At 43.2% G+C, this 23,226-nt stretch overlaps 1 protein-coding gene across 1 annotated transcript; it reads left to right on the top strand.

Annotated features, from left to right (window-relative positions):
• Positions 1-10,027: 10,027 nt before the first annotated feature.
• LOC106570362 (transmembrane protein 170B) lies at positions 10,028-22,688 on the top strand. The gene is made up of 3 exons (XM_014142589.2): positions 10,028-10,443; positions 15,844-16,014; positions 17,947-22,688. Exons 1-3 carry the CDS (start codon positions 10,272-10,274, stop codon positions 18,075-18,077), a joined length of 474 nt encoding a protein of 157 aa, XP_013998064.1. The 5' UTR covers positions 10,028-10,271; the 3' UTR covers positions 18,078-22,688.
• Positions 22,689-23,226: the final 538 nt, after the last annotated feature.

Genomic DNA, 23,226 nt, shown 5'->3' with positions numbered 1-23,226 from the left:
ACTTTAGAGTGTTTTCTATCCAAATCTACCAATTATATGCATATCCTAGCTTCTGGGCCTGAGTAACAGGCAGTTTACTTTGGGCACGCTTTTCATCCGGACATGACAATACTGCCCTCTAGCCCGAAGAGGTTTTAACCATACATTTTACATGTGTGCCATAGAAGTCCATAATTACAAAACTATTTGAGTAGTAGTCTTTCAATTACAATGTCACATGATAGAGAAAAAAATATACTGCTCAAAAAAATAAAGGGAACACTTAAACAACACATCCTAGATCTGAATGAAAGAAATAATGTTATTAATTACTTTTTTCTTTACATATTTGAATGTGCTGACAACAAAATCACACAAAAATAATCAATGGAAATCCAATTTATCAACCCATGGAGGTCTGGATTTGGAGTCACACTCAAAATTAAAGTGGAAAACCACACTACAGGCTGATCCAGCTTTGATGTAATGTCCTTAAAACAAGTCAAAATGAGGCTCAGTAGTGTGTGTGGCCTCCACGTGCCTGTATGACCTCCCAACAACGCCTGGGCATGCTCCTGATGAGGTGGCGGATGGTCTCCTGAGGGATCTCCTCCCAGATCTGGACTAAAGCATCCGCCAACTCCTGGACAGTCTGTGGTGCAACGTGGCGTTGGTGGATGGAGCGAGACATGATGTCCCAGATGTGCTCAATTGGATTCAGATCTGGGGAACGGGCGGGCCAGTCCATAGCATCAATGCCTTCCTCTTGCAGGAACTGCTGACACACTCCAGCCACATGAGGTCTAGCATTGTCTTGCATTAGGAGGAACCCAGGGCCAACCGCACCAGCATATGGTCTCACAAGGGGTCTGAGGATCTCATCTCGGTATCTAATGGCAGTCAGGCTACCTCTGGCGAGCACATGGAGGGCTGTGTGGCCCCCCAAAGAAATGCCACCCCACACCATGACTGACCCACCGCCAAACCGGTCATGCTGGAGGATGTTGCAGGCAGCAGAACGTTCTCCACGGCGTCTCCAGACTCTGTCACGTCTGTCACGTGCTCAGTGCGAACCTGCTTTCATCTGTGAAGGGCACAGGGCGCCAGTGGCGAATTTGCCAATCTTGGTGTTCTCTGGCAAATGCCAAACGTCCTGCACGGTGTTGGGCTGTAAGCACAACCCCCACCTGTGGACGTCGGGCCCTCATACCACCCTCATGGAGTCTGTTTCTGACCGTTTGAGCAGACACATGCACATTTGTGGCCTGCTGGAGGTCATTTTGCAGGGCTCTGGCAGTGCTTCTCCTGCTCCTCCTTGCACAAAGGCGGAGGTAGCGGTCCTGCTGCTGGGTTGTTGCCCTCCTACGGCCTCCTCCACATCTCCTGATATACTGGCCTGTCTCCTGGTAGCGCCTCCATGCTCTGGACACTACGCTGACAGACACAGCAAACCTTCTTGCCACAGCTCGCATTGATGTGCCATCCTGGATGACCTGCACTACCTGAGCAACTTGTGTGGGTTGTAGACTCCGTCTCATGCTACCACTAGAGTGAAAGCACCGCCAGCATTCAAAAGTGACCAAAACATCAGCCAGGAAGCATAGGTACTGAGAAGTGGTCTGTGGTCCCCACCTGCAGAACCACTCCTTTATTGGGGGTGTCTTGCTAATTGCCTATAATTTCCACCTGTTGTCTATTCCATTTGCACAACAGCATGTGAAATGTATTGTCAATCAGTGTTGCTTCCTAAGTGGACAGTTTGATTTCACAGAAGTGTGATTGACTTGGAGTTACATTGTGTTGTTTAAGTGTTCCCTTTATTTTTTTGAGCAGTGTATATACAATTTTAGAATGCAACAACCCATATTCCTTTGACATTGACTCTGATTGACAGCTCAGGTACTGCCCCCAGCTAAGGTAATGCCTTCAGGTGAACAATTCTCTCAATGAAAGACTAAATTCACACACATGCCGGGACATGAAAAGGCCCAGCCACTCTGTACCTCTCTGTACTCTGATGAGTCGTTCTAATGCGTGCCATATAGTCCCAAGTCCTCGCTGAACAATTAAAGTACATAGGGTTTGGTTTCCTTTCATGGAAGGGAACACAGTGCCCGAAGCTGGGTCTGGGAGTGGACTTCTAGGTTCCCACAGTGGACGGATGGTGTCAGAAGTGGGGGAATCTTTTTGATGTGACCTTTCACAGGAAATGAATCCCTCTAATCTCTCACACACACACACACACACACACACACACACACACACACACACACACACACAGCGTTCCAACATCCACTGTTACTGAGCTGATCATATCACTTTTTTTACCTTTATTTAACTAGGCAAGTCATTTAAGAACAAATTCTTATGTACAATGACAGCTTACACCGGCCAAACCCGGACGACGCTGGGTCAATTGTGCGTCGCCCTATGGGACTCCCAATCACGGCTGGTTGTGATACAGCCTGTAGCCTATCTCATTACACATAAATAGTACCAATATAAAACAAACACAGGGTTATAGTACAGTAGATGTACGTTTATAGTAGAACGGGGGTAAATAAAGGGCAGGTTGTGGCCTTGTCCCAAAGCATCCTGGGGGTATAGAATCTTTGTCAGTGGCAGGTGTTTGGGCAGATTCAGGCAAAGCACAAGCCTCTCAGGAGCATGTAGTTATTTTCATACAGGAGCCAATTAGATCTCATGTGGTTCAGATCTGATTTTGTCCCTCAGTAAGACATAGATAACCACATCAAACACTGTTCAACCTCAACCTGTGATTTACTGTGGGGAACTCATGGACACCTTTAGAAATCATCAAAAGTGAGCGGCAGCGACACATCGCTAGTGAACCTGAGGTCGCTAGCTAGCTGGCTGTTCTCCACACAAAATAAATTCCTGACTGATTGAACTCACTGGCTTTATTGGCTTTTTTCGTGCTCTCCTTTGACTGGTTCCAGATCTGTTTGTGCAATCCAAACAATGACATATGAGTTAGCAAGACAGCACAAACAGAGCTGGAACCAGGCTATGTCCGCCTAGCCCCAACACAACACAATCAACCAGTTAAATGTGTTCCCTATTGATCGATCCTCGTGAATGTCCCCAGCCATAAAACCTTGAATCAACCAAACATAAACAGATAAGGAAACCAAATTAAAAGAGGATTATGATGAGTGTACAGTACTGTATGCCTTGCTTTTATAGACTGAACAAGCATCTTGGATGTATCCCAAATGGCACCCTATTGGTCCTTGTCAAAAGTAGTGCACTATATAGGGATAGGGTGCCATTTGGGAGCAGGGTGCCCTTGATTCATCCTCTTCAGCCAGTTGGTTCCAGTTAAGGTAACATCGTGTGACAGGGATGCTAACCAGATGAAGAGCTTCTGTTAATGACTCACTGGTACGAAGGCCGTCTGCCTGCAGCAAAAGAAGAGAAAAAAGAGAGAAAGAAAGAGAAAGAAACAATGAGAGAAACCACAGCACCCGTACATGAAAAGGTACGTGTGAGTGAAAGCATTTTGGACGATATCTCACCTTGCAGATTCAATTACACAGGACAAACAAAGGGGTTGACAATGAAATAGATCAAAAAGACTTCATCTGTACAATACCTGAGGCTAACTTTGTGGAGGAGCACAATGGTACTGAGAAGCTGTCCTGGACACTGTGACAATATCACAGGTTGTCCCAAAATCCCCCTGTTCCAGACAAAAACACACAGGAGAGCTTCCCATGGGAAAGCTCACTCTTAATTATTGGATACATTTATTCAGCAAGATAAGTCATTTAATGGTGTACCATCAATCTATAAGGCTTTTACTCAATGTGAACTCAAACTGTTCAGTGAACTCAAACTGTTCAGTGTTCCAAGTATTGAGAACTTTGCATTGTTGTATAAGCCTACAGTATTTGTTATTGATGTGCTGCAATGTGCACTAACAAATAAAGAACGCTAAATATAAAGCGCCTACATTTTTCGTCTAACCACATGGTGCAGTCACATAAAAGCAAGAATGGGATTGAACTGAAATAGACTGTCTGTGGAAAACTACAGCAGGGATATAGAGGAAACTGGAGCAAGAGTCCATCTGGTGGCCAAATAATTAAACAAAAGTCTGTAGTTAACAGGAAGATGAGCATGGGACTAGGCTCCTTTTCAAAAGGAAAACATTTACATTTTAATGTGGCAGTCATTAAATATTGGTCTCTTTCGGCATGACCTTTGTTTTAGATTCAGCCACAGCTTCATTAAATCCTGTTATTTTTTTTAAGAACATGGGATGGCTTTATTTCATATGCTAATTACATGTTTCTTTTCTTACAAAATATTTTTTATCATCAAAACAGAGATGAATTATTCTGAGCTTCAAAATAATTGTATTATAATGAAGATGAATATGCCATTCTATGATCAACACTGTCTACCAGCTATGCAGCACTTCAACGTACACTACATCACCAAAAGTATGTGGACACCTGGTTGTCCAACATCTCAATCCAAAATCATGGACATTAATATGAAGTTGGTCCCCCCTTTGCTGCTATAACAACCTCCACTCTTCTGGGAAGGCTTTCCACTAGATGTTGGAAATTTGCTGCGGGGACTTGCTTCCATTCAGCCACAAGAATATTAGTGAGGTCGGGCACTGATGTTGGGCAATTATGCCTGGCTTGCAGTCGGCGTTCAAATTCATCCCAAAAGTGTTCTATGAGTTGAGGATAGGGCTCTGTGCAGGCCAGTCAAGTTCTTTCACACTGCTCGACAAACAATTTCTGCATGGACCTCGCTTTGTGCACGGGGGCATTGTCATGCTGAAACAGGAAAGGGCCTTCCCTAAAATGTTGCCACAGTTGGAAGCACAGAATCGTCTAGAATGTCATTGTATGCTGTAGCATTAAGATTTCCCTTCACTGGAACTAAGGGGCCTAGCACGCACAATGAAAAACAGCCCCAGACCGTTATTCCTCCTCCACCAAACTTAACAGATGGCACTATGCATTGGGGCAGGTAGCGTTCTCCTAGCATTCGCCAAACCCAGAATCGTCCATTGGACTGCCAGATGTTGAAGCGTGATTCATCACTCCAAAGAACGTGTTTCCACTGCTCCAGAGTCCAATGGCGGAGAGCTTTACACCACTCCAGCCGAAGCTTGGCATTGCGCATGGTGATCTTAGGCTTGTGTGTGGCTGCTCGGCCATGGAAACCCATTTCATGAAGCTCCCGAAAAAACAGTTATTGTGCTGAGTGTTGCAACTGAGAACAGGTCCGTTCTGTGAGCTTGTGTGGCCTACCACTTCGCGGCTGGGCTGTTGTTGCTCCTAGACGTTTCCACTTCACAATAACACAATAACCAGCACTTACAGTTGATCGGGGCAGCTCTAGCAGGGCAGAAATTTGATGAACTGACTTGTTGGAAAGATGGCATCCTATGACGGTGCCATGTTGAAAGTCACTGAGCTCTTCAGTAAGGCCATTCTACCGCCAATGTTTGTCTATGGAGATTGCATGGCTCTGTGATCGATTTCATACACCTGTCAGCAACGGGTATGGCAGAAATAGCCGAATCCACTAATTTGAAGGGGTGTCCATATACTTTTGCATATCTAGTGTACCAGTGAATTTGAACTGAACATTTCACTGAAGAACATTCTTTTATTTTGGACTCACATAGGTCATGGCCGTATGCCAAACACCACCCTAATTCCTATATTTAGGAAATAGGGTGCAATTTGGGATCCAGATCATATGACTGATATCCATTGAAGTTTTCACACCGTACAGAGATAGCTTGGTATCAAAGGCATTCAGAGAGGTGAGAAAGAGTCAAATAGCTCTTTCATCCCACTAACCTGACCTAAACTACTCAAAGGTCTGGAGGGTGGGTGGGGTTGGGCTATAACCCCCAGAAATGGCTATCCTTTCATCTACCTAGCCCTTCACTCTCAATAATATCCCACAGTTGAATTCCTCACTTCTTTATATATCAGATACACATTCAAATCCAATCTATCTATTTCAAAACCTGATATCACAGACCCAACAATAGGTAAAACCCAACCGCCCGTGCAATATTTCTATATATCATCAATTCATTATGTAATGTGATAATCGGCTGTTATGGTTCATCTGTTCAGAGCCTACAGTAGTTCACATGGGATAATTGGTGGGGGATGGTGATTGGTTAACAGTGTGGGATGAAAGACAGAGAGCTTCAGAGCAAAACTTCCCAACCACTACAAAGGACTCAGGGTTCAAGAAGCCAATGTTGTCCATAGCAGAGCTTTGACACAGTCACGCTACAACTTTCTGCTACTTTCACAGCTTTATGGATGGGAAATCTGGTCAGGGTAGTACCACAGAGAGTGAAATTATACCTATGACACATTTTCTCTCTATTGTAAGCTATATCTTTTGTTATGATGCCAAGGCTGTTTGGAATTCAGACACTAGACCAGATCAAGTGTTAGTATATCAAAGTTTGCACCGGTTCTTTTCAAAAGTGAATAAAACTTAAGGTAGAGCACAAGTAAACAAGATAAGGAATACGATCTTGAGAAAGGGATCAAGTGTAAAAATATATATATTTTTGTTTATGTCTATGTTTTTGTATTTTATTGCCTTCTGAAAGTGCAAAAGCCTAGTAAATCTAGCCCAAGGTATTGTACAGTGATCCTATTATGATCGACATAGCATTCCATCTACCAAATCACATTCAGGTCGTTCACCTCACTGTGCATTCCTGACATCATGTGGAAGGTACACTCCCGAGGTGTCAGATGTCTGACTTTTCTTCTTCATTTTCATACCTTTTGAACTGGGACACATCTGAAAATACTTCACCCTTAGAGATTTGTTCCAGAACACTCAGAGACCATAACACTGTCTCTGTCTCTCTCTCTCTCTCTCTCTCTCTCTCTCTCTCTCTCTCTCTCTCTCTCTCTCTCTCTCTCTCTCTCTCTCTCTCTCTCTCTCTCTCTCTCTCTCTCTCTCTCTCTCTCTCTCTCTCTCTCTCTCTCTCTCTCTCTCTCTCTCTCTCTCTCTCTCTCTCTCTCTCTCTCTCTCTCTCTCTCTCTCTCTCTCTCTCTCTCTCTCTCTCTCTCTCTCTCTCTCTCTCTCTCTCTCTCTCTCTCTCTCTCTCTCTCTCTCTGTCTGTCTCTGTCTCTGTTTCTGTCTGTCTCTCTCTCTTGCTGTCACTCTGAGAATCTCTCTCTTTCTGTCTCTCTCTCTTCCTCTCTCTCACAACGACTATGAAATCAGTCTCACAATGACTATGAAATTGAAACCGTGTAAGTGATAGCTTCACATTGTACTTAAATTTTGTTTTTGCAGTGTTTAATGTATTGAATCTAAATCATGCAAATTAAAGTTAGACTGTCTTATTGGCCTAGTTCTATAGAAGTTTATCCTTACAGACTCCACTCTCACACAGAAATGTAACCATTTTTGCACTCATGTAGTAACAACTGTAGAGCCATTTGCAAAACATAGAAAAAGCCATTTGCAAAACCCCAGTGTTATATATATTAAGAAGCCTTACAATCTTAATAATGCTTATACAGTACCAGTCAAAAGTTTGACACACCTACTCATTCAAGGGATTTTCTATATTTTTACTATTTTCTACATTGTAGAATAATAGTGAAGACATCAAAATGATGAAATAGAACACATGGAATCATGTAGTAACCAAAAAAGTGTTAAACAAATCAAAATATATTTAATATTTTAGATTCTTCACAGTAGTCACCCTTTGCCATGATGACAGCTTTGCACACCCTTGGCATTCTCTCAACCAGCTTCACTTGGAATGCTTTTCTAACAGCCTTGAAGGAGTTTCCACATATGCTGAGCACTTGTTGGATACTTTTCCTTCACTCTGCGGTCCAACTCATCCCAACCCACTCAATCGGTTTGAGGTTGGGTGATTATGGAGGCCAGGTCATCTGATGCAGCACTCCATCACTCTCCTTCTCGGGCAATTAGCCCCTACACAGCCTGGAGGGGTGTTGGGTCATTTTCCTGTTCAAATGATAGTCCCACTAAGCAGAAACCAGATGGGATGGCGTATCACTGCAGAATGCTGTGGTGTCACCAGCAAAGCACCCCCACACCATCACTCCTCCTCTTCCATGCTTCACAGTGGGAACCACACATGCAGAGATCATCCATTCACCTACTCTGCGTCTCACAAAAACACGGCGGTAGGAACCAAAAATCTCACATTTGGACTCATCAGCCCAAAGGACAGATTTCCACCAGTCTAATGTCCATTGCTCATGTTTCTTGGCCCAAGCAAGTCTCTTCTTCTTATTGTTGTCCTTTAGTAGTGGTTTCTTTGCAGCAATTCGAACATGAAGGCCTGATTCACTCAGTCTCCTCTGAACAGTTGATGTTGAGATGTGTCTGTTACTTGAACTCTGTGAAGCATTTATTTGGGATGCAATTTCTGAGGCTGGTAACTCTAATGAACTTATCCTCTGCAGCAGAGGTAACTCTGGGTCTTGATTTCTTGTGGCGGTCCTCATGAGAGCCAGTTTCATCATAGCGCTTGATGGTTTTTGCGACTGCACTTGAAGAAACTTTCAAAGTTCTTTACATTTTCCCGGATTGACTGACCTTCATGTCTTAAAGTAATGATGGACTGTCGTTTCTCTTTGCTTATTTGAGCTGTTCTTGCCATAATATGGACTTGGTTTTTTACCAAATAGGGTTATCTTCTGTATACCACCCCTACCGTGTCACAACACAAGTGATTGGCTCAAACGCATTAAGAAGGAAAAAAATTCCACTATTTAACTTTTAACAAGTTACACCTGTTAATTGAAATGCATTCCAGGTGACTAGCTCATGAAGTTGGTTGAGAGAATGCCAGGTGTGAAAAGCTGTCATCAAGGCAAAGGGTGGCTACTTTGAAGATTCTAAAATCTAAAATATATTTGATTTGTTTAACACTTTTGTGGTTGCTGCATCACATCCGGCCGTGATTGGGAGTCCCATAGGGTGGTGCACGATTGTCCCAGCGTCGTCTGGGGTAAGCTGTCATTGTAAATAAGACTTTGTTCTTAACTGACTTGCCTAGTTAAATAAAGCTAAAATAAATGTGTTATTTCATAGTTTTAATGTCTTCACCATTATTCTACATTGTAGAAAATAGTAAAAATATAGAAGAACCCTTGAATGAGTAGGTGTGTCCAAACTTTTAACTGGTACTGTACATTTTGTAGCAATGCTGGAATTCACATTTATAAATCTATTCAAAGTCTATTCATGCTAATTAACAATAGTCATTCGACCTACTGTAACAAGTCTCCCCACTAACTTGATGTGAAATGTAAAACCTGCAAAGTGATGATCTAAATTCTAATATCTATTTGTTGAAGGGACCATAATGGAGATAAGTTATGTTGCTAGCTCTGGTGCAAAAGGCTCTTTATTATGCTGTGCATGGTTCCTGATAAATGGACAAATAAAAAGTAGCTTTCAGATTTTTCATCCACTTTCATAGCAAAATCTTTGTGTCTGGAATGTTAGCTGATACATCTCTGATATATTTCCCGAATGAGGACCTTAATATTTACTCATTTTATAGTAATACAGAATATATGGTCTGCTGAATATGATGCCTCTTATTTATATTATGCTATGCTACTCCACCTTTATCAGGCGATTTAAGATTGACGCTTCGGGGAGCGAATCAGCACCATGGACAGTACCTGCATCAATACGACGTCATGGACAACGCCCTGCAATACACAAACGCATCATTCTTGTAGTAGAGTGTAACAAAACTGTCTTTTCATTGAAAATCAAAAGATTTGTCAGCTAACTCCTTAGTTAAATGCAGACTTCTACTAGCCTACAACATCCATCACTGATTTTCACAATTTTACCGCTCACTTACACCCGCATGGGCCAAATGATTACGCACGTTTTCAGCGTAAACGCTACTGTACTAATTACTCATCTTTTGTTCCCCATTCATAAGCTGCTACAATATCATAACAGTACGCTTTCACTGTATACTCCCCTTTAACTGGTGACGGCCCCTTTAAGGGTTATGTAGAGAGAAGGGCTGATGTAGGACGACTCCTCTGTGTGCGCTGCCATCCTCATCATGGCCTCCAAACAACCGCCGCTGCAACCGAGAATGAGCACGAGCAGACGAGCTGTTGGCCCTTTCCTTCCCCGCGCGGAGACCAACAACGTTAAGCCGAAACAGAGGCACCGGTAGAGGGGTGCGCGCCGGGGGATCAAGCCTCCGAGCTCATGCCACCCCTGTCTCCTCGATGTCTTCGTCAAAAGCCACTTACAGCCATTTGACAAAGAGGGATGCAAACCCGGGCGGCGGCAGCGCCGGCGGCAGAAACATGAACACGAATAGGGATTATTCTATCAATCTATCGGTGCAGCAAGTGCTGAGCCTTTGGGTGCAAGGCACGACGCTGCAACATTTCACAGGTAGGCTATGTACTGTATGTCACATTATTACTGTACAGTGTAAACACATGTCGTGCACTTGGCAGCGTTTCAACCGCTGTGTGTGGGATCTGGCTCAGTTCACCCAATTACCGGTGTTGTAGGATACACACAGGGCTGGCCGTTTTCTATTAATTTACTGTACTGTTGGATAGAATGGGGTGACATGGGCAGCTGTGCGCGTCCATTTTTAAAGGGAGAGTATACACGGTATGAAATATCAACCGGGCACCGGTAACTGCCCCGAGGTGTTTCTTCTGTCGGTCTCCATACTGTAGCCTACCGGTACCTTACTTTTTAAGAGGCATTCGCCTCTCAATGCCTTGGTGTCACTTGAATAACAACGGCCAATGTGTTACGGCAATTAAATTATAAACACAAATATAATTTAACTCAGTCATCGAATGAATAACAAGTATTTTCTACCGGTTAATGCATCTTTATGCTGCGTGAATGCACTTGGCACTGTGAAATGTAGTGTTGTCATCTCTGTTGCAGCCACACAGCCCTCTTTCCTTTGTCTTGAGGTCCAGTAATCACAGGTAATTAGTGTCATCCTCTCCAACTCCTGGATAGGCTGTCTGGGGTGTTCTAGGGAGATATGGCACATCCATCCACGCCTTACATTTACAGTGTGTGTATGTGTGTGTGTAAAAGGAGGCCTAGATGCTGTATTGTAGACTACTGTGACTATTCTGCACAGCAGTGGGTAACTTGTAAATTACTGTAAGTATTTGTTGAGATGTAAACAGTCATGAGTGACTGTCACAGAAGATGATTAAACACCTGACTAACCAGTCTTTACAATTAGGACTCTCTCTCTCTCTCTCTGTCTCTCTGTCTCTCTCTCTCTCTCTGTCTCTCTCTCTCTCTGTCTCTGTCTCTCTCTGTCTCTGTCTCTCTCTCTCTCTCTCTATCCTATCCCCCCTCTCTCAAAAGGCTTTTACAAGTTTTTATTTATTTACAAAATGAGATATGATATCAGCATGCTAGTACATTGGTCATTGTACTTGTGGTATTCATTTTGAATACGTGAAAATGGTAAAGTGGTAAGAGAATACAATAACCTAAGAATACAATAACCTAAGAATACAATAACCTAAGAATGAATTGGGCGGTGGAACAACTGACATTACAATGTCATAATAACAAGATATTTCAAGACCTCTCTTGACTGGAATTCCTTTTTGCCTTGCAAAGAGAAGGATGGACACACTGTATACGGGCATCATAGCTGGCATGTAGATGTTATGAGAGCAAGCCCAAGCGGACATCCTGGGCTGAGAAACATGAAGAAAAACAAGACATGGAATGCGTCCCAAATGGAACCCTATTTGGGACTTAACCATGATTAATCATGCTGACTCAGCAGGGAAGTGACTCACATGCACAAGTATTGCAGAAGTAAAGTTGCTGTGGTGGTGAGACAAGAGTAAACCAATGAGTGCCATCCAGTGTCTGGCAGCAGGACTGCCATACGATCCTCAAAACCAGTCATGAAAAACACGCTACAATTAAGTTAGATGCCCTAAGCAAGTTCTATGTAGACTCACACAGTGGCCATAAACTCTACAAGTTATGACAGACAACTCCTTTATACTTTTACAGTGTCACTCACAGACTCCTCTGGCAGAGTACTTTAACAAATGGCATTTCCTGTGAACATCCATACCAGCAGTTTCACTTCTCATTTCCTTCTCTATTCTCAGTCAAGAACAGAAACATGCCTCTGTTTTTCAGTTTAAAATCGACAGGATGACGTAATAAGATTGCATGCACCCAGCAAAGAGATTTGCCATTGTCTTTGTACAATGTGATTATTGATGTGCTCAGATGGATTACTGCTGATTAGTGGTGGCACCATCAGTCTTTTCATGCTTTCTTCTCTTGAATTGTTCACACTTCTGTCACGTGTTATTGCCATGTTATTCCATCCTATTAGCATCTCATTACATGTTATTACAGTACTCAATGACACTTTCAGGTGTTTTTCACAGTACTGTATCGTTGCTGTTCTCTGTCATAGGGAACAATCTCTTCTCAAATACCTGACTAGACTGGAGCAGTGACTATGACATTACTATCCAGAAGTATGGGCCATGGTCAAAAGAAGGACCCTGGTCAAAAGTAGTTCACTAAATATGGTGCCATTTGGGATACACCCAATGCCTGGCAGTGCCTTTGTAGGCTCTATGGGTCAAACGTTTGACCGCTTTGCAGTGGAATGGGAACATAATGCTTTTCTCTTTCATGTTTTGTGTTAGCATGCGAGGCCAGCTGGCCCCCACCGTGTGTTGTGAAAGCTGCTGACGGAGGCCCCCAGGTTCGTGTTAGGGGATTAGCAGCATAACAAACATTAATAATACTACAGTCTTCTGACTGAGGGGTTGAGTTGAGGGTGGGGTTGCATGCCTGAAGATGACACAGCACCTGTACTACAATCCAGAGTACAGACGACCTCAACTCCATCCCCCCCAACCCCTCACACACACACACACACACACACACACACACACACACACACACACACACACACACACACACACACACACACACACACACACACAGTATAAGCGGTGCCATGCAGAGAATGGTGCCACTGAGCTATCTATGTTCCAGTGGTGTGACAGAGCAGAGCTGTGTGGTGTGCCCCTATGCACCACAAATCCAGCCAGGCTTAGTGTTGGGCGGCAGCTGCTCATCTAGCGCCATCCCGGGGCCTGTGTGGAATCCTAATGGAGTTGGCTGGCGGTGGCGTGCCTCTCTGGCCCAAGTCTGGCCCGGCTTGCTCCTCTCTATCCATCCATCTCTCTCTCTCTCTCTCCTTCTGTCTCTCTTTCCATAACTCTATATTTCACTCTCTTTCTCTACCTCTCTCTCTCTCTCTCTACCTCTGTATCTCTCTACATCACCCTCCTTTTCTTTACAGTATCTCGTCCCAACCCTGTCTTCCCCTGACATCTCACTCCACTGCCAGATGGGAGGTGACCACAGATAGGGGCCTGTATTGTAACTCATCACAGCCACTGTGCTGACTGAGCTGGCTGTGTGTTCTGTTTAGACCATGCAGGCTAGGCAGCACAAAAGGCCTTGTGTCACCCCCCTATAATGTCTCTCTCTCTATGCCAAGCATGACAGCTGTCGGCCTGATCGATACAGGAGGAGGTAGGAGGTAGGCACTCAATGGATATGCTAAAGACTTTCTACTGATTGATACATTACTTTACAGAGGGGTTTAAATTCCCATCCCAACAGTAGCGTAGCAGATGTTGACATATTAGACGGCACATTCAGAACATTCAAATCATGGCACATGTATTGCCAGAATGTGATAACATGTCCAAAATCAAATCAAAGCATTCTGAGCTTCCATTCACTCTCTCCCCTACCCCAAAACATCCAGTCGAATCTCATATCCAACCCACTTTGCCTCAGTGTCAGTGGAGCCAATCTGGCCCCTCGCAAAGCCTGTCTCTCGGAGCCTGTGGCCCAGGAAACAAGGACTAGAGAGAGGGAGAGAATGTGAATAGGGCTTTCTGTAGGACCCTCTCTGGGACTTCATAAGACAGTGTCCCATCCTCCCCAACACATAACTGTCTCTATATTTGTGGAGGAGCTCTTTGTGAACTGGGATAATTAGACTGTATGTACCGTATGTGAACCAGTTTAATATCTCGTGACTAGTTCTGGGTGTCAGTTTGGGGTTTTCATTGGGGTAATGTTGAGTCAGTAGTTCCCCTGAAGGGAGCAACAGAGCAGGTAAATGCTCAGTATCCAAACATTTCTCAAAATTTGAAATAACATTGAATTGAAATGCTTATTAAGTGCTTTTAAATCATTCACTGAATGGATTTAATACCCTTCATAAATCATCAAAATGGGTACCTGGATTTGAGATGTTAATGCTTATTTAAGTGCTTTTAAATCCTTAACTGAATGGATTTAATACCCTTCATAAACCTTCCAAATGGGTACCTGGATTTGAGATGTTACCGTTTTAATCTCTAACAGCAGACTATGTCTGTGTAGGGTGTCATTTGGAATGCAGGCTGTTTTGTTGCATAGTGTTTATTACGGTGCTCGGCTGCCTTCTTGATGGGCCCAGGCACAATGTGCCTGTAGATTGAAATCGGATATGTGCTGCACTCTCTCTCTCTCTCCCCTCTCTCTCTTCTCTCTCTTCTCTCTCTTCTCTCTCTCTCTCTGATATCATCCTGTACCTGTGTTTTCAAACAAATCAGTTTTCTGTGGGTGTTTGTTTAGAGATCCGTCTAAAACCACATGCTTGGTTCTGTCTTTAGAGCAAAGGCCATGTTCTCCGACACCTCGCAGGGGTTTGTACTGAATAAAATGTGTCTATTGTGACCATATGTTTTCCATTCAGAGACCTTTGTTTTCAGCACAATTTCCACTTTAAAATGTCAGACTTGATTTGACCTAACAAAAAAAAAGTAAATTGACCTAATGAGTCCCACTGTAACTCTGGTTATACCATTGGATTTGTCTGTTTCTTCTGCATCCGTAGATACCAACCATTAGCCTGTATGATTAACGGGGGCTGAGCTAGAGAGGTGTTTGTACAAGGGCGGCTCCCCAAGGGGGCCGAGGATTTTATACAAAAACATCTGTAGAGTCTGAATGGTTTGAGCTACAAATTAATAAAAAGGTATCTATGAAAAGCTGAGAAACTCAGAAACATGCTGATTTTACTCTAGGACGTTTACAAGCCACACAAGAGTCGTTAGAAGAGAAGGGGTTCTTCTACATGGAAGATCATAGGAAATCCCAGTACATAGTGGCTATAATACTGTAATAAGTTCACATAGTTGCTGTCACAAACTCCACACAGTTGTTACTGACTAGTTGGATATTCATTTCCCAGTGAGCAAATCATTTCTGTACTTATAGCATTCATCTAAAATCATTTTTATCACGTTTTTGCTTTGGCAGACATTGTTTTTTTTTATTGACCTTTATCAATAAAACTCATGAATGCAACTGTTTGTCAAATTGTTTTCTATTCTACTTGTAGCCCTGGATGTCCTGAAAATAAAATGGCAAAACACTTAATTGTGAGGCTAAATATAAGGGCTGGACATGCAGATAAATGAAAGTCAGATAAAAGAAAAGACGATTTTTGCTGTGGTCTTGGGATTGATAGGGTTAATTACAATCCACATAATTCCCATTTTCCTGTTGCTGCTGGATTCTTTTCCTGCTGTAACAAACTGTCTCAAATTAAGATCCTACACTTGTATGTCAACATTTCTGAGGTTGTTGGTATGCCTACAGAGCTGTCTAACTTACCACTCTATTCGATGCGTATTGTTTCCCTGTGTATAACCACTCGACTGCATGTGTTCTTTCCTACCCTCTTCTCAGAGATGTGGTACTGGGTGTTCCTGTGGTGTCTTTTCTCCTCGCTCTTCGTCCACGGAGCAATGGGCCTGCTCATGTTAGTCATGCTGCAGCGCCACAAGAGGGGTCGCCTCATCACCCTGGTCCTGGTCAGCATGGGCTTCCTGGCCTCCCTGGCCGGTGGGGTCATCACCAGTGAGTCACCGCCCACTTTGTGTGTGTGTGTGTGTGTGTGTGTGGGTGTGTGTGTATGGGGGGGGTCGGGTCAGTGTGTCTCTGTGTGTGTAGTGTTTGTCACATCACCCCTGTGTTAAACTTTCTTCTCCTTTCTTCTTGCCATTATTCTCTGTTCCTACCTCCTTTTGGTCTGTCTGTCTGTCTGTCTGTCTGTCTGTCTGTCTGTCTGTCTGTCTGTCTGTCTGTCTGTCTGTCCGTCTGTCTCTCCGTCTGTCTCTCCGTCTGTCTGTTTCTCTCTATCCCATTGTCCTCTCTACACATGCTCAACATTTTTACCCCAAATATCATCCTCCCTCCTCTGATATATCATCTTCCAGTCCAGTAGCTAAGTATATCAGAGAGTGGTACATAGTACTGTATCTTTATGTAGAAATAGACCTGTCTTTTTTTGTGTCCCAAATGGCACCTTGTACCCTACATAGTGCACCCATAGGGCTCTGGTCAAAGCAGTGCACTGTATAGGTAATAAATGCCATTTGGGACGCAGCCTGTGAGTCTGTGAGCTACAGTACGTAGGGTATGACAGGGCAGGAGCTCCTGAGGACAGGGCTGGGTGAATCACACTCAATCACAGAGAGGCAAGCCAAGCCAAAAATAGACCGACCACTTTATTATTAATGTGGAAGCTCGCCGAGAGAGAAGGCAGACTATTGCCTGTGCATTGCCCCGTGTGTACGCTGAAACAGCTAAGAGCTAGCACCGCCTAGCAGCAGCCAGCCAGTAACACTCTGTCAAGAGGGAGGGAAGGTGAGGTTATTCACTGGTCGACTGGCAAAAGTCAGACGTCAACAACTTTGAGCCAGTTTATAGATTATCGCTCCCTTGTCTTTTCTTTACCCTGTTGACTTAAATTTGTATCTTGGCTTTGAGATAAGATTTTTTAAAAGTTGTACTCAGACAGTTGTACTTTTGAGACCTTCTTCAATACAGGCAGTTGGCGTATTGTGAGAGAAGCGTGACTAACTTGTAGGGAGAGAGAGAGTGATGTATCCCAAATGGGACCCTGATCCCTACAGTACATAGTGCACTAGTGCTCTATGAAGGGAATAGGGTGCCATTTGGGATGCATCCAGAGTGGCAAGTAAACACAGCATGTGGTCAGACACTCAATCACATGTGTTAATGTGACCAGCTTTAAAAGGGACATCTTTTAACGGTATTACATCTGCCCATGCAGGAGGTTCTACGGAGACAACTTTAAATTCCAGTAGGGAGCTATGACAATACGAGGGAAGGATGAGGAGAGATCACACACTGAGTGCACAAGACATTAGGAACACCTTCCTAATATTGAGTTGAACCCCCTTTTGCCCTCAGAACAGCCTCAATTCGTTGGGGCTAAAAGGTGTTGAAAGCGTTCCACAGGAATGCTGGCCCATGTTGGCTGGATGTCCTTTGGGTGGTTGACCATTCTTGATACACAAGGGAAATTGTTGAGCGTGAAAAATCCAGCAGCATTGCTGTTCTTGACACACTCAAACCGGTGCACCTGTCACCTACTACTATACCCCGTTTAAAGGCACTCAAATATTTTGTCTTGCCAATTCACCCTCTGAATAGTACACATAAACAATCCATGTCTCAAATGTCTCAAGGCTTAAATATCCTTCTTTAACCTGTCACCTCCCCTTCATCTACACTGATTGAAGTGGATTTAACAAGTGACATCAATAAGGGATCATAGCTTTCACCTGGATTCACCTGGTCAGTCTATGTCATGGAAAGAGCTTTTTTGAGTGTATTCTTCTTGGTACTAAAATGCTATTGAACAGTCTGTGCCACAGTTGACAAGCCTTGACTGGCTGCCGGTATGTGTCTGCAGGCCCATTGTATGCCATATTTATAGTCATATCAATGTCATATAATCTATATGTGCGTGTCTCTTTCCAGGTGCGGCCGTGGCAGGGGTGTATCGTGTGGCAGGGAAGGACATGGCCCCCCTCCAGGCCCTGGTGTTTGGAGTGGGCCAGACCACACTCTCTGTAGTCATCTCCTTCTCACGTATACTGGCCACTCTCTGAAGAGATGACTCTGCTACACGGACAGACTCATTGACGAACAGACAGACAGGAGAGGAGAGAGGAAAGGGGAAGGGAGGGACATGTTCGATAGACAGGTTCACATCCCACCAGTTACACAAGCAGTGACGGACAGCAACAGAGCCAATGGGTGGCAGTTAACTGCATGTAGTATTTGAAGGAAAACAAACAGAGTCAAATAGAAGAAGAGAGGAAGATGGTGTCCCAGTCCTAGACGTCTAGACATTTGGGGATGGATGAATGTGGAAGAGTGCCCCCTAGTGTCTCTGTTCAGCCACTGCTACGTTCACTAGAGCTCCCTTTGCTACAAGGGACCTCTCAATGCAGGCCTCACTTCTCTGTGTCAAAGAAACACACTTCCTTGGGCTCTCCACCAGTTGGCGATGTCCGCAGACTCTGTCAAGTGTCAAGCCAGTGAAACCACATCCTGGACTGAAAGCTAATTTGAGGTTCTATGTGCCGATGTCCTCTGGGACTTAACTTCAGTGTTGTAAAGGGGAATGCTTTCATGGCCATCTCTACAGACTGTTGAAGGCTTTCTGTCCCATTTGTGGGGGGGGGGGCTCCTAATTTTTTACAGTAAAGACAAACCACAGCAACCTGTAATTAATTGAACAATTCAAGCCTACGGCCCTTGAAGTTCCACGGTAGGTTGATGAGATGGCCAGAACAAAATTGCACCTGTGAAGACCCACCATCATTCTGACATGCCTGAGAGGTTGTAAACCCAACGGTGATGGTCAACCAAACTACCATTCAGTGTTAAAAAAATCTACCAACCACAAACAACTGGATCTTCTGTCCTTAGAAAATGATATCCTAATAACCATTCCTTCTTGTAAAGTATTTTAACTACCACAGCAGGTTTTTTGTTTACAACACTCCATAATGCTTAACCTTTGCACTTTCTAAATGTTGGTGATCCACCTCCTTTACCTAAGAGGTGTCTAAATAGGGTTGGTTGTTGAGGTTCTGTTGTTCAAGGTTACTATGGAGATAACCACTACCCTTGTTAAGGGCTCTGCACAGTCTATGCAAACGGAGCCGACGTAGGTCCATCATTTGCGTTGACAGTGTAGAGCCCTTTAGATGTTTGTCAAGTCTAGACCAGTCCAGGTTGTCCAACGGACTCTGAGGAAATAGCAACTCTGACCATGAACCTTGGCTGGAGAGGGTCAGAGTTGCTACTTGGTTCTTACAGGGTTTTATGGAGGTAAACTAATGTATTAACTGAAGTAAAAAGGAAGAATTGTCCTAGTAGTAGCAGCTGTATTGCTTCTTGATGAGTATCTCTGATAGAGTATCTCTTGGAGGTTTTACTGTCTGTGTTGTGGTGCAGATTTACTGTTAAGGTTTAGCGGTTGGAATCCAGCCGCTACTTGGCTGTTGTGATAACAATGTTGTCCTGACTCCTATAAATCCCACTCCATAGAGAGCCATTCCTGGAGAAGGTCAGAGACTTAGTGTGCATCCCAAATGGTACCCTTTCCCTATATAGTACACTGCTTTTGACCAGGGTCAGTAGGACTATATAGGGAATAGGGTGCCATTTGGGAAGCATCCTCTACTGCTGCTGAAACAGCCATTTTCTATGGCTCCCTGCCTTCCTCCCTGTTAGTTCTTGCTAATCGTGTGTGTATTGTTTGTGTTTTAAATAAGTTAGACTTTGCATATTGCACTGACAACGGCCTGCCTTTATTTCACACAGTTTGTTTTATGATATTGGTCCCAGTGGGTGACCCATAGATCCATATAGAATTGTATACAGTATGTCCCATCACCAGTACACACAGTGGGTCCCAAAAAGCAGGTTTTCGTCCAAAATGGCACCCTATGCCCTTCATAGTGCACCCTTTTTTGACCGTAGCCATATGGGTTTGAGAAACACTGCTGTGGTTTTGGAGGTGCTTTTGGGACTGCAGAGCAATGTTTTTTTTGGGGGGGCCCTGTGGGACTAACCATGATGAATGTGTTTGTGTCTGTCCTGTCCACCCTCTGGAACAGTTCACGTTTATTAACCAACTATAGGACAGGTCTTACTTGCATCCCAAATGGCACTCTGTTCCCTACAAAGTGCACTACTTTTGACCAGAGCCCTATGGGGGAATTTGGGATGCACACATTCACTCCTGGAATTGAAGGGTTGCAAGGCCCACTGGTTTGCACCTTACAATGTCATTCATTTTTAATCAATAGCTGACGATATCCCATCTCTCAGTCACTTTCATTTGTCAGTAAATGACCGTGGACCAATAAAACAAGGCCCTCTGCTGCACCCTAAACTAGGTGGGAATACCACACCAGGCCCTCTCTGGAAACAAAGGGTTTGTTTTTATGCCAAAGTACTTCATTCTCACATGTTAGCTTTATTTGTTAAGGGTTCCTTACTTTTTGATTGTTGTTATTATTGCTGAGAAAGTATGAATCGCTTTAATTTCAGAACCATTATTTTGCACAATGGCATGAGCTGAGCTAAATGGATTTTAAATCCCCAAACCCACAAAAAGTTAACAATGTTTGCTTCATTTTGGCTTAATATGAAATTCCAGTGTGTGACCTAATTGAGTGATCTAAGAGTGTTTACCAATGAAAGCTATTGCTGTGTTTTTTCCTTAGTTATGTAATTGACACTACTTACCTTCAATACCCAGTCAGCACATCAGAGGGAGCCAGTTCACTGAGTATTGAATAAGTGATAGTAGCAGCCAGTGTCAGTGGTGGATTTGGATTGATACAGTAATGATCGTGGATGTTGTATAGAAGAAAATACGCCTGTGGCAGTTTTTTGATATTGTCAATTTGTATTTCAATTTGTATTTGATTCTAAAATTAATTACTGAGGCTTCCAGATGGTCTGGAAATGCCTGTGTTTGATGATTTGCCCAATCTAATATGACTATTTCTCAGAACTCTCTGATTAAAGAAAATACTTGGATAAAACAAACTATAATCAGCAAATACTATTAATGATCAAATTCCCCAGATCAACTGAATTCATATTGTATTAGTAAGTTATTACACTCATTTTAATATTTTTGGCTTGAGTTCAGAGACCAAATGTGAGTTATTTCTGATGGCTCTACAATGCTGTCATAGCGATATTATCTAGATATGTCAAGATTGTTTGTAGAGAAGTACCGAGGCGCAGCGTGAGTATCGTTCCACATCTTTATTAATATGTGAAACCTCGCAAGACATACTATAAACAAAATAACAAACCGTGACGACAGAGGTGCAACATGCACTAACTCAAAATAAGATCCCACAAACAACAGGTGGGAAAAAACTGCCTAAATATGATCCCCAATCAGAGACAACGATAGACAGCTGCCTCTGATTGGGAACCATATCAGGCCAACATAGAAATGTAACATCTAGATTACCCACCCTAGTCACACCCAGACCTAACCAAAAATAGAGAATAAAAAGATCTCTAAGGTCAGGGCGTGACAATATTTCTGTTTGTGAATGAAACTGTGTTTGAGAGTTGGATATGGTGCATAGGACTTGTGACAAGAGTGTTGTTGATGTTCTACTGTATGTCTGTGTGGTTGTATATGTGAGTGTTATAACATGTATTAACTTATTTTTTTAAAGAAGGGGCCTGCAATACAATTGTCATTGCAGCATCTGAAATGCTTTATCGAGTTGAGCAAAAAGGGTAAGGACCTTGTCATAGGTGTAACACTGACTGACCCAGTGTGTTCAGAAATGTAGTCTTACTGAGCAATGTCTTACATAATGTGTTTTTAAAATCTAAAAAGAAATGTAATCTACAAGGTGTTCACAACTACTTTTCTGCCAACAAACCTCCAAGCACTATTCTTGTTGAGAGACAAAGCAGCATAGCTTTTGTTGTTCAGATCAGTGCACCATGATGCATCGGCTATTAAGGTAAATAGAATACAAAGTTTTCATCAGAGGGATATGTACCATGACATGTACTGGAAACATACATAGACATCATGATTGCGCCATGGACAGTATTTTGATACCTATAACATGTATTTGTGTATACAGTCTATTACCACATTTCAGAACGTCAATGTGTGTGCCATGAATTCAAATGTTTGGAATTTGATGAGGATGAGTAAGAATTGGGTTGTCTGTTTTTGGTTCTATCCCTGTGTGATTGTCTTAAATGTGGACGGGTAATCCTCGGTTTACACTGCAATAACTAAAAGGAACATTGTGCAACGGGTGATCCCTATAGTTTTAAATACCACCAACTGCCATCTGACCATACGAAGCCCTGTCCTACAATCCTTCTCGCTGTGTTTCTCATGAGTTTATAGCCAATGCCACCCCCTCAGTCCTCTCCAGTGTTGTACAAAATGCCACTTACTTTCCACTGACAAGCCCCTCATCAATTGCATGCGCCGTACAACTCGGATAATGTGTGTGAATGGATTTGGACAATTCTTTATAGACAATGGTGTGTAAAACAAGTGACACATGTAGATAATGTATAATATGTTATTTTTTAATTTTGTACCAGCGAACCGCTGATGTTTATAACTTGCCTATTTATGTACAAATGTTCTCCTGTACATACTGAGCAGTCAGTTGAAATAAAATGTTTTACAGTTAAAATACTGTTTGCTAACATTGTCACTTGTTCCTAAATGTATTAAATAGATTTCTTCATATAGTAAAGTATGTTCAGCTGAAGGATATTGTAAAAAATACCATTAGTATTAGTAGAAGTATTATTGGGACTATGATGCTGAAGCTCTGCCTTTCCTGGCAATCTACCATTCTGCTTTCTAGAAGCTCCTGTTCTGCAGTATACCATCTGTACTTAATGTTTTCTCTCCCTTCCTCTACCACATCATCCCTATGTTAAACTTTCCAATCTTTTCCTCTTGCCATTATTCTCTGTTCCTACCTCCTTTTGTCCTATCTATCCGTCCCTCCCTCCCTCCTGTCAAAATCAACACTACCTACAGTCTGACCATGCTGAAGCCGTACCAGGCTGGCACACCCCACCCACAGATCCACGCACATCCCCAACACAAATCCCCATTGTGTTTCATATGACTCTGCCATTGTTTACTGGGCTCAGGCCTGTCATCTCCCATTCATGTCTGGTCTCCTGGCATTGCCCGCAAGAGTCTGCCCAGGGGGATGT

Source organism: Salmo salar, chromosome ssa14, assembly GCF_905237065.1.
Source record: "Salmo salar chromosome ssa14, Ssal_v3.1, whole genome shotgun sequence".
NCBI classification, from domain to species: Eukaryota; Metazoa; Chordata; class Actinopteri; order Salmoniformes; family Salmonidae; genus Salmo; species Salmo salar.
This window is presented reverse-complemented; position numbering and strand designations above follow the sequence as displayed.

What these genes read in the sequence shown, in the direction of transcription:
- LOC106570362 (XM_014142589.2), top strand. Translation starts at nt 10,272, where the DNA reads ATGTCTTCGTCAAAAGCCACTTACAGCCATTTGACAAAGAGGGATGCA. An exon ending in GACGCTGCAACATTTCACAG is followed by an intron (nt 10,444 to 15,843) that starts GTAGGCTATGTA and finishes CCCTCTTCTCAG; the next exon opens with AGATGTGGTACTGGGTGTTC. An exon ending in GGCCGGTGGGGTCATCACCA is followed by an intron (nt 16,015 to 17,946) that starts GTGAGTCACCGC and finishes GTCTCTTTCCAG; the next exon opens with GTGCGGCCGTGGCAGGGGTG.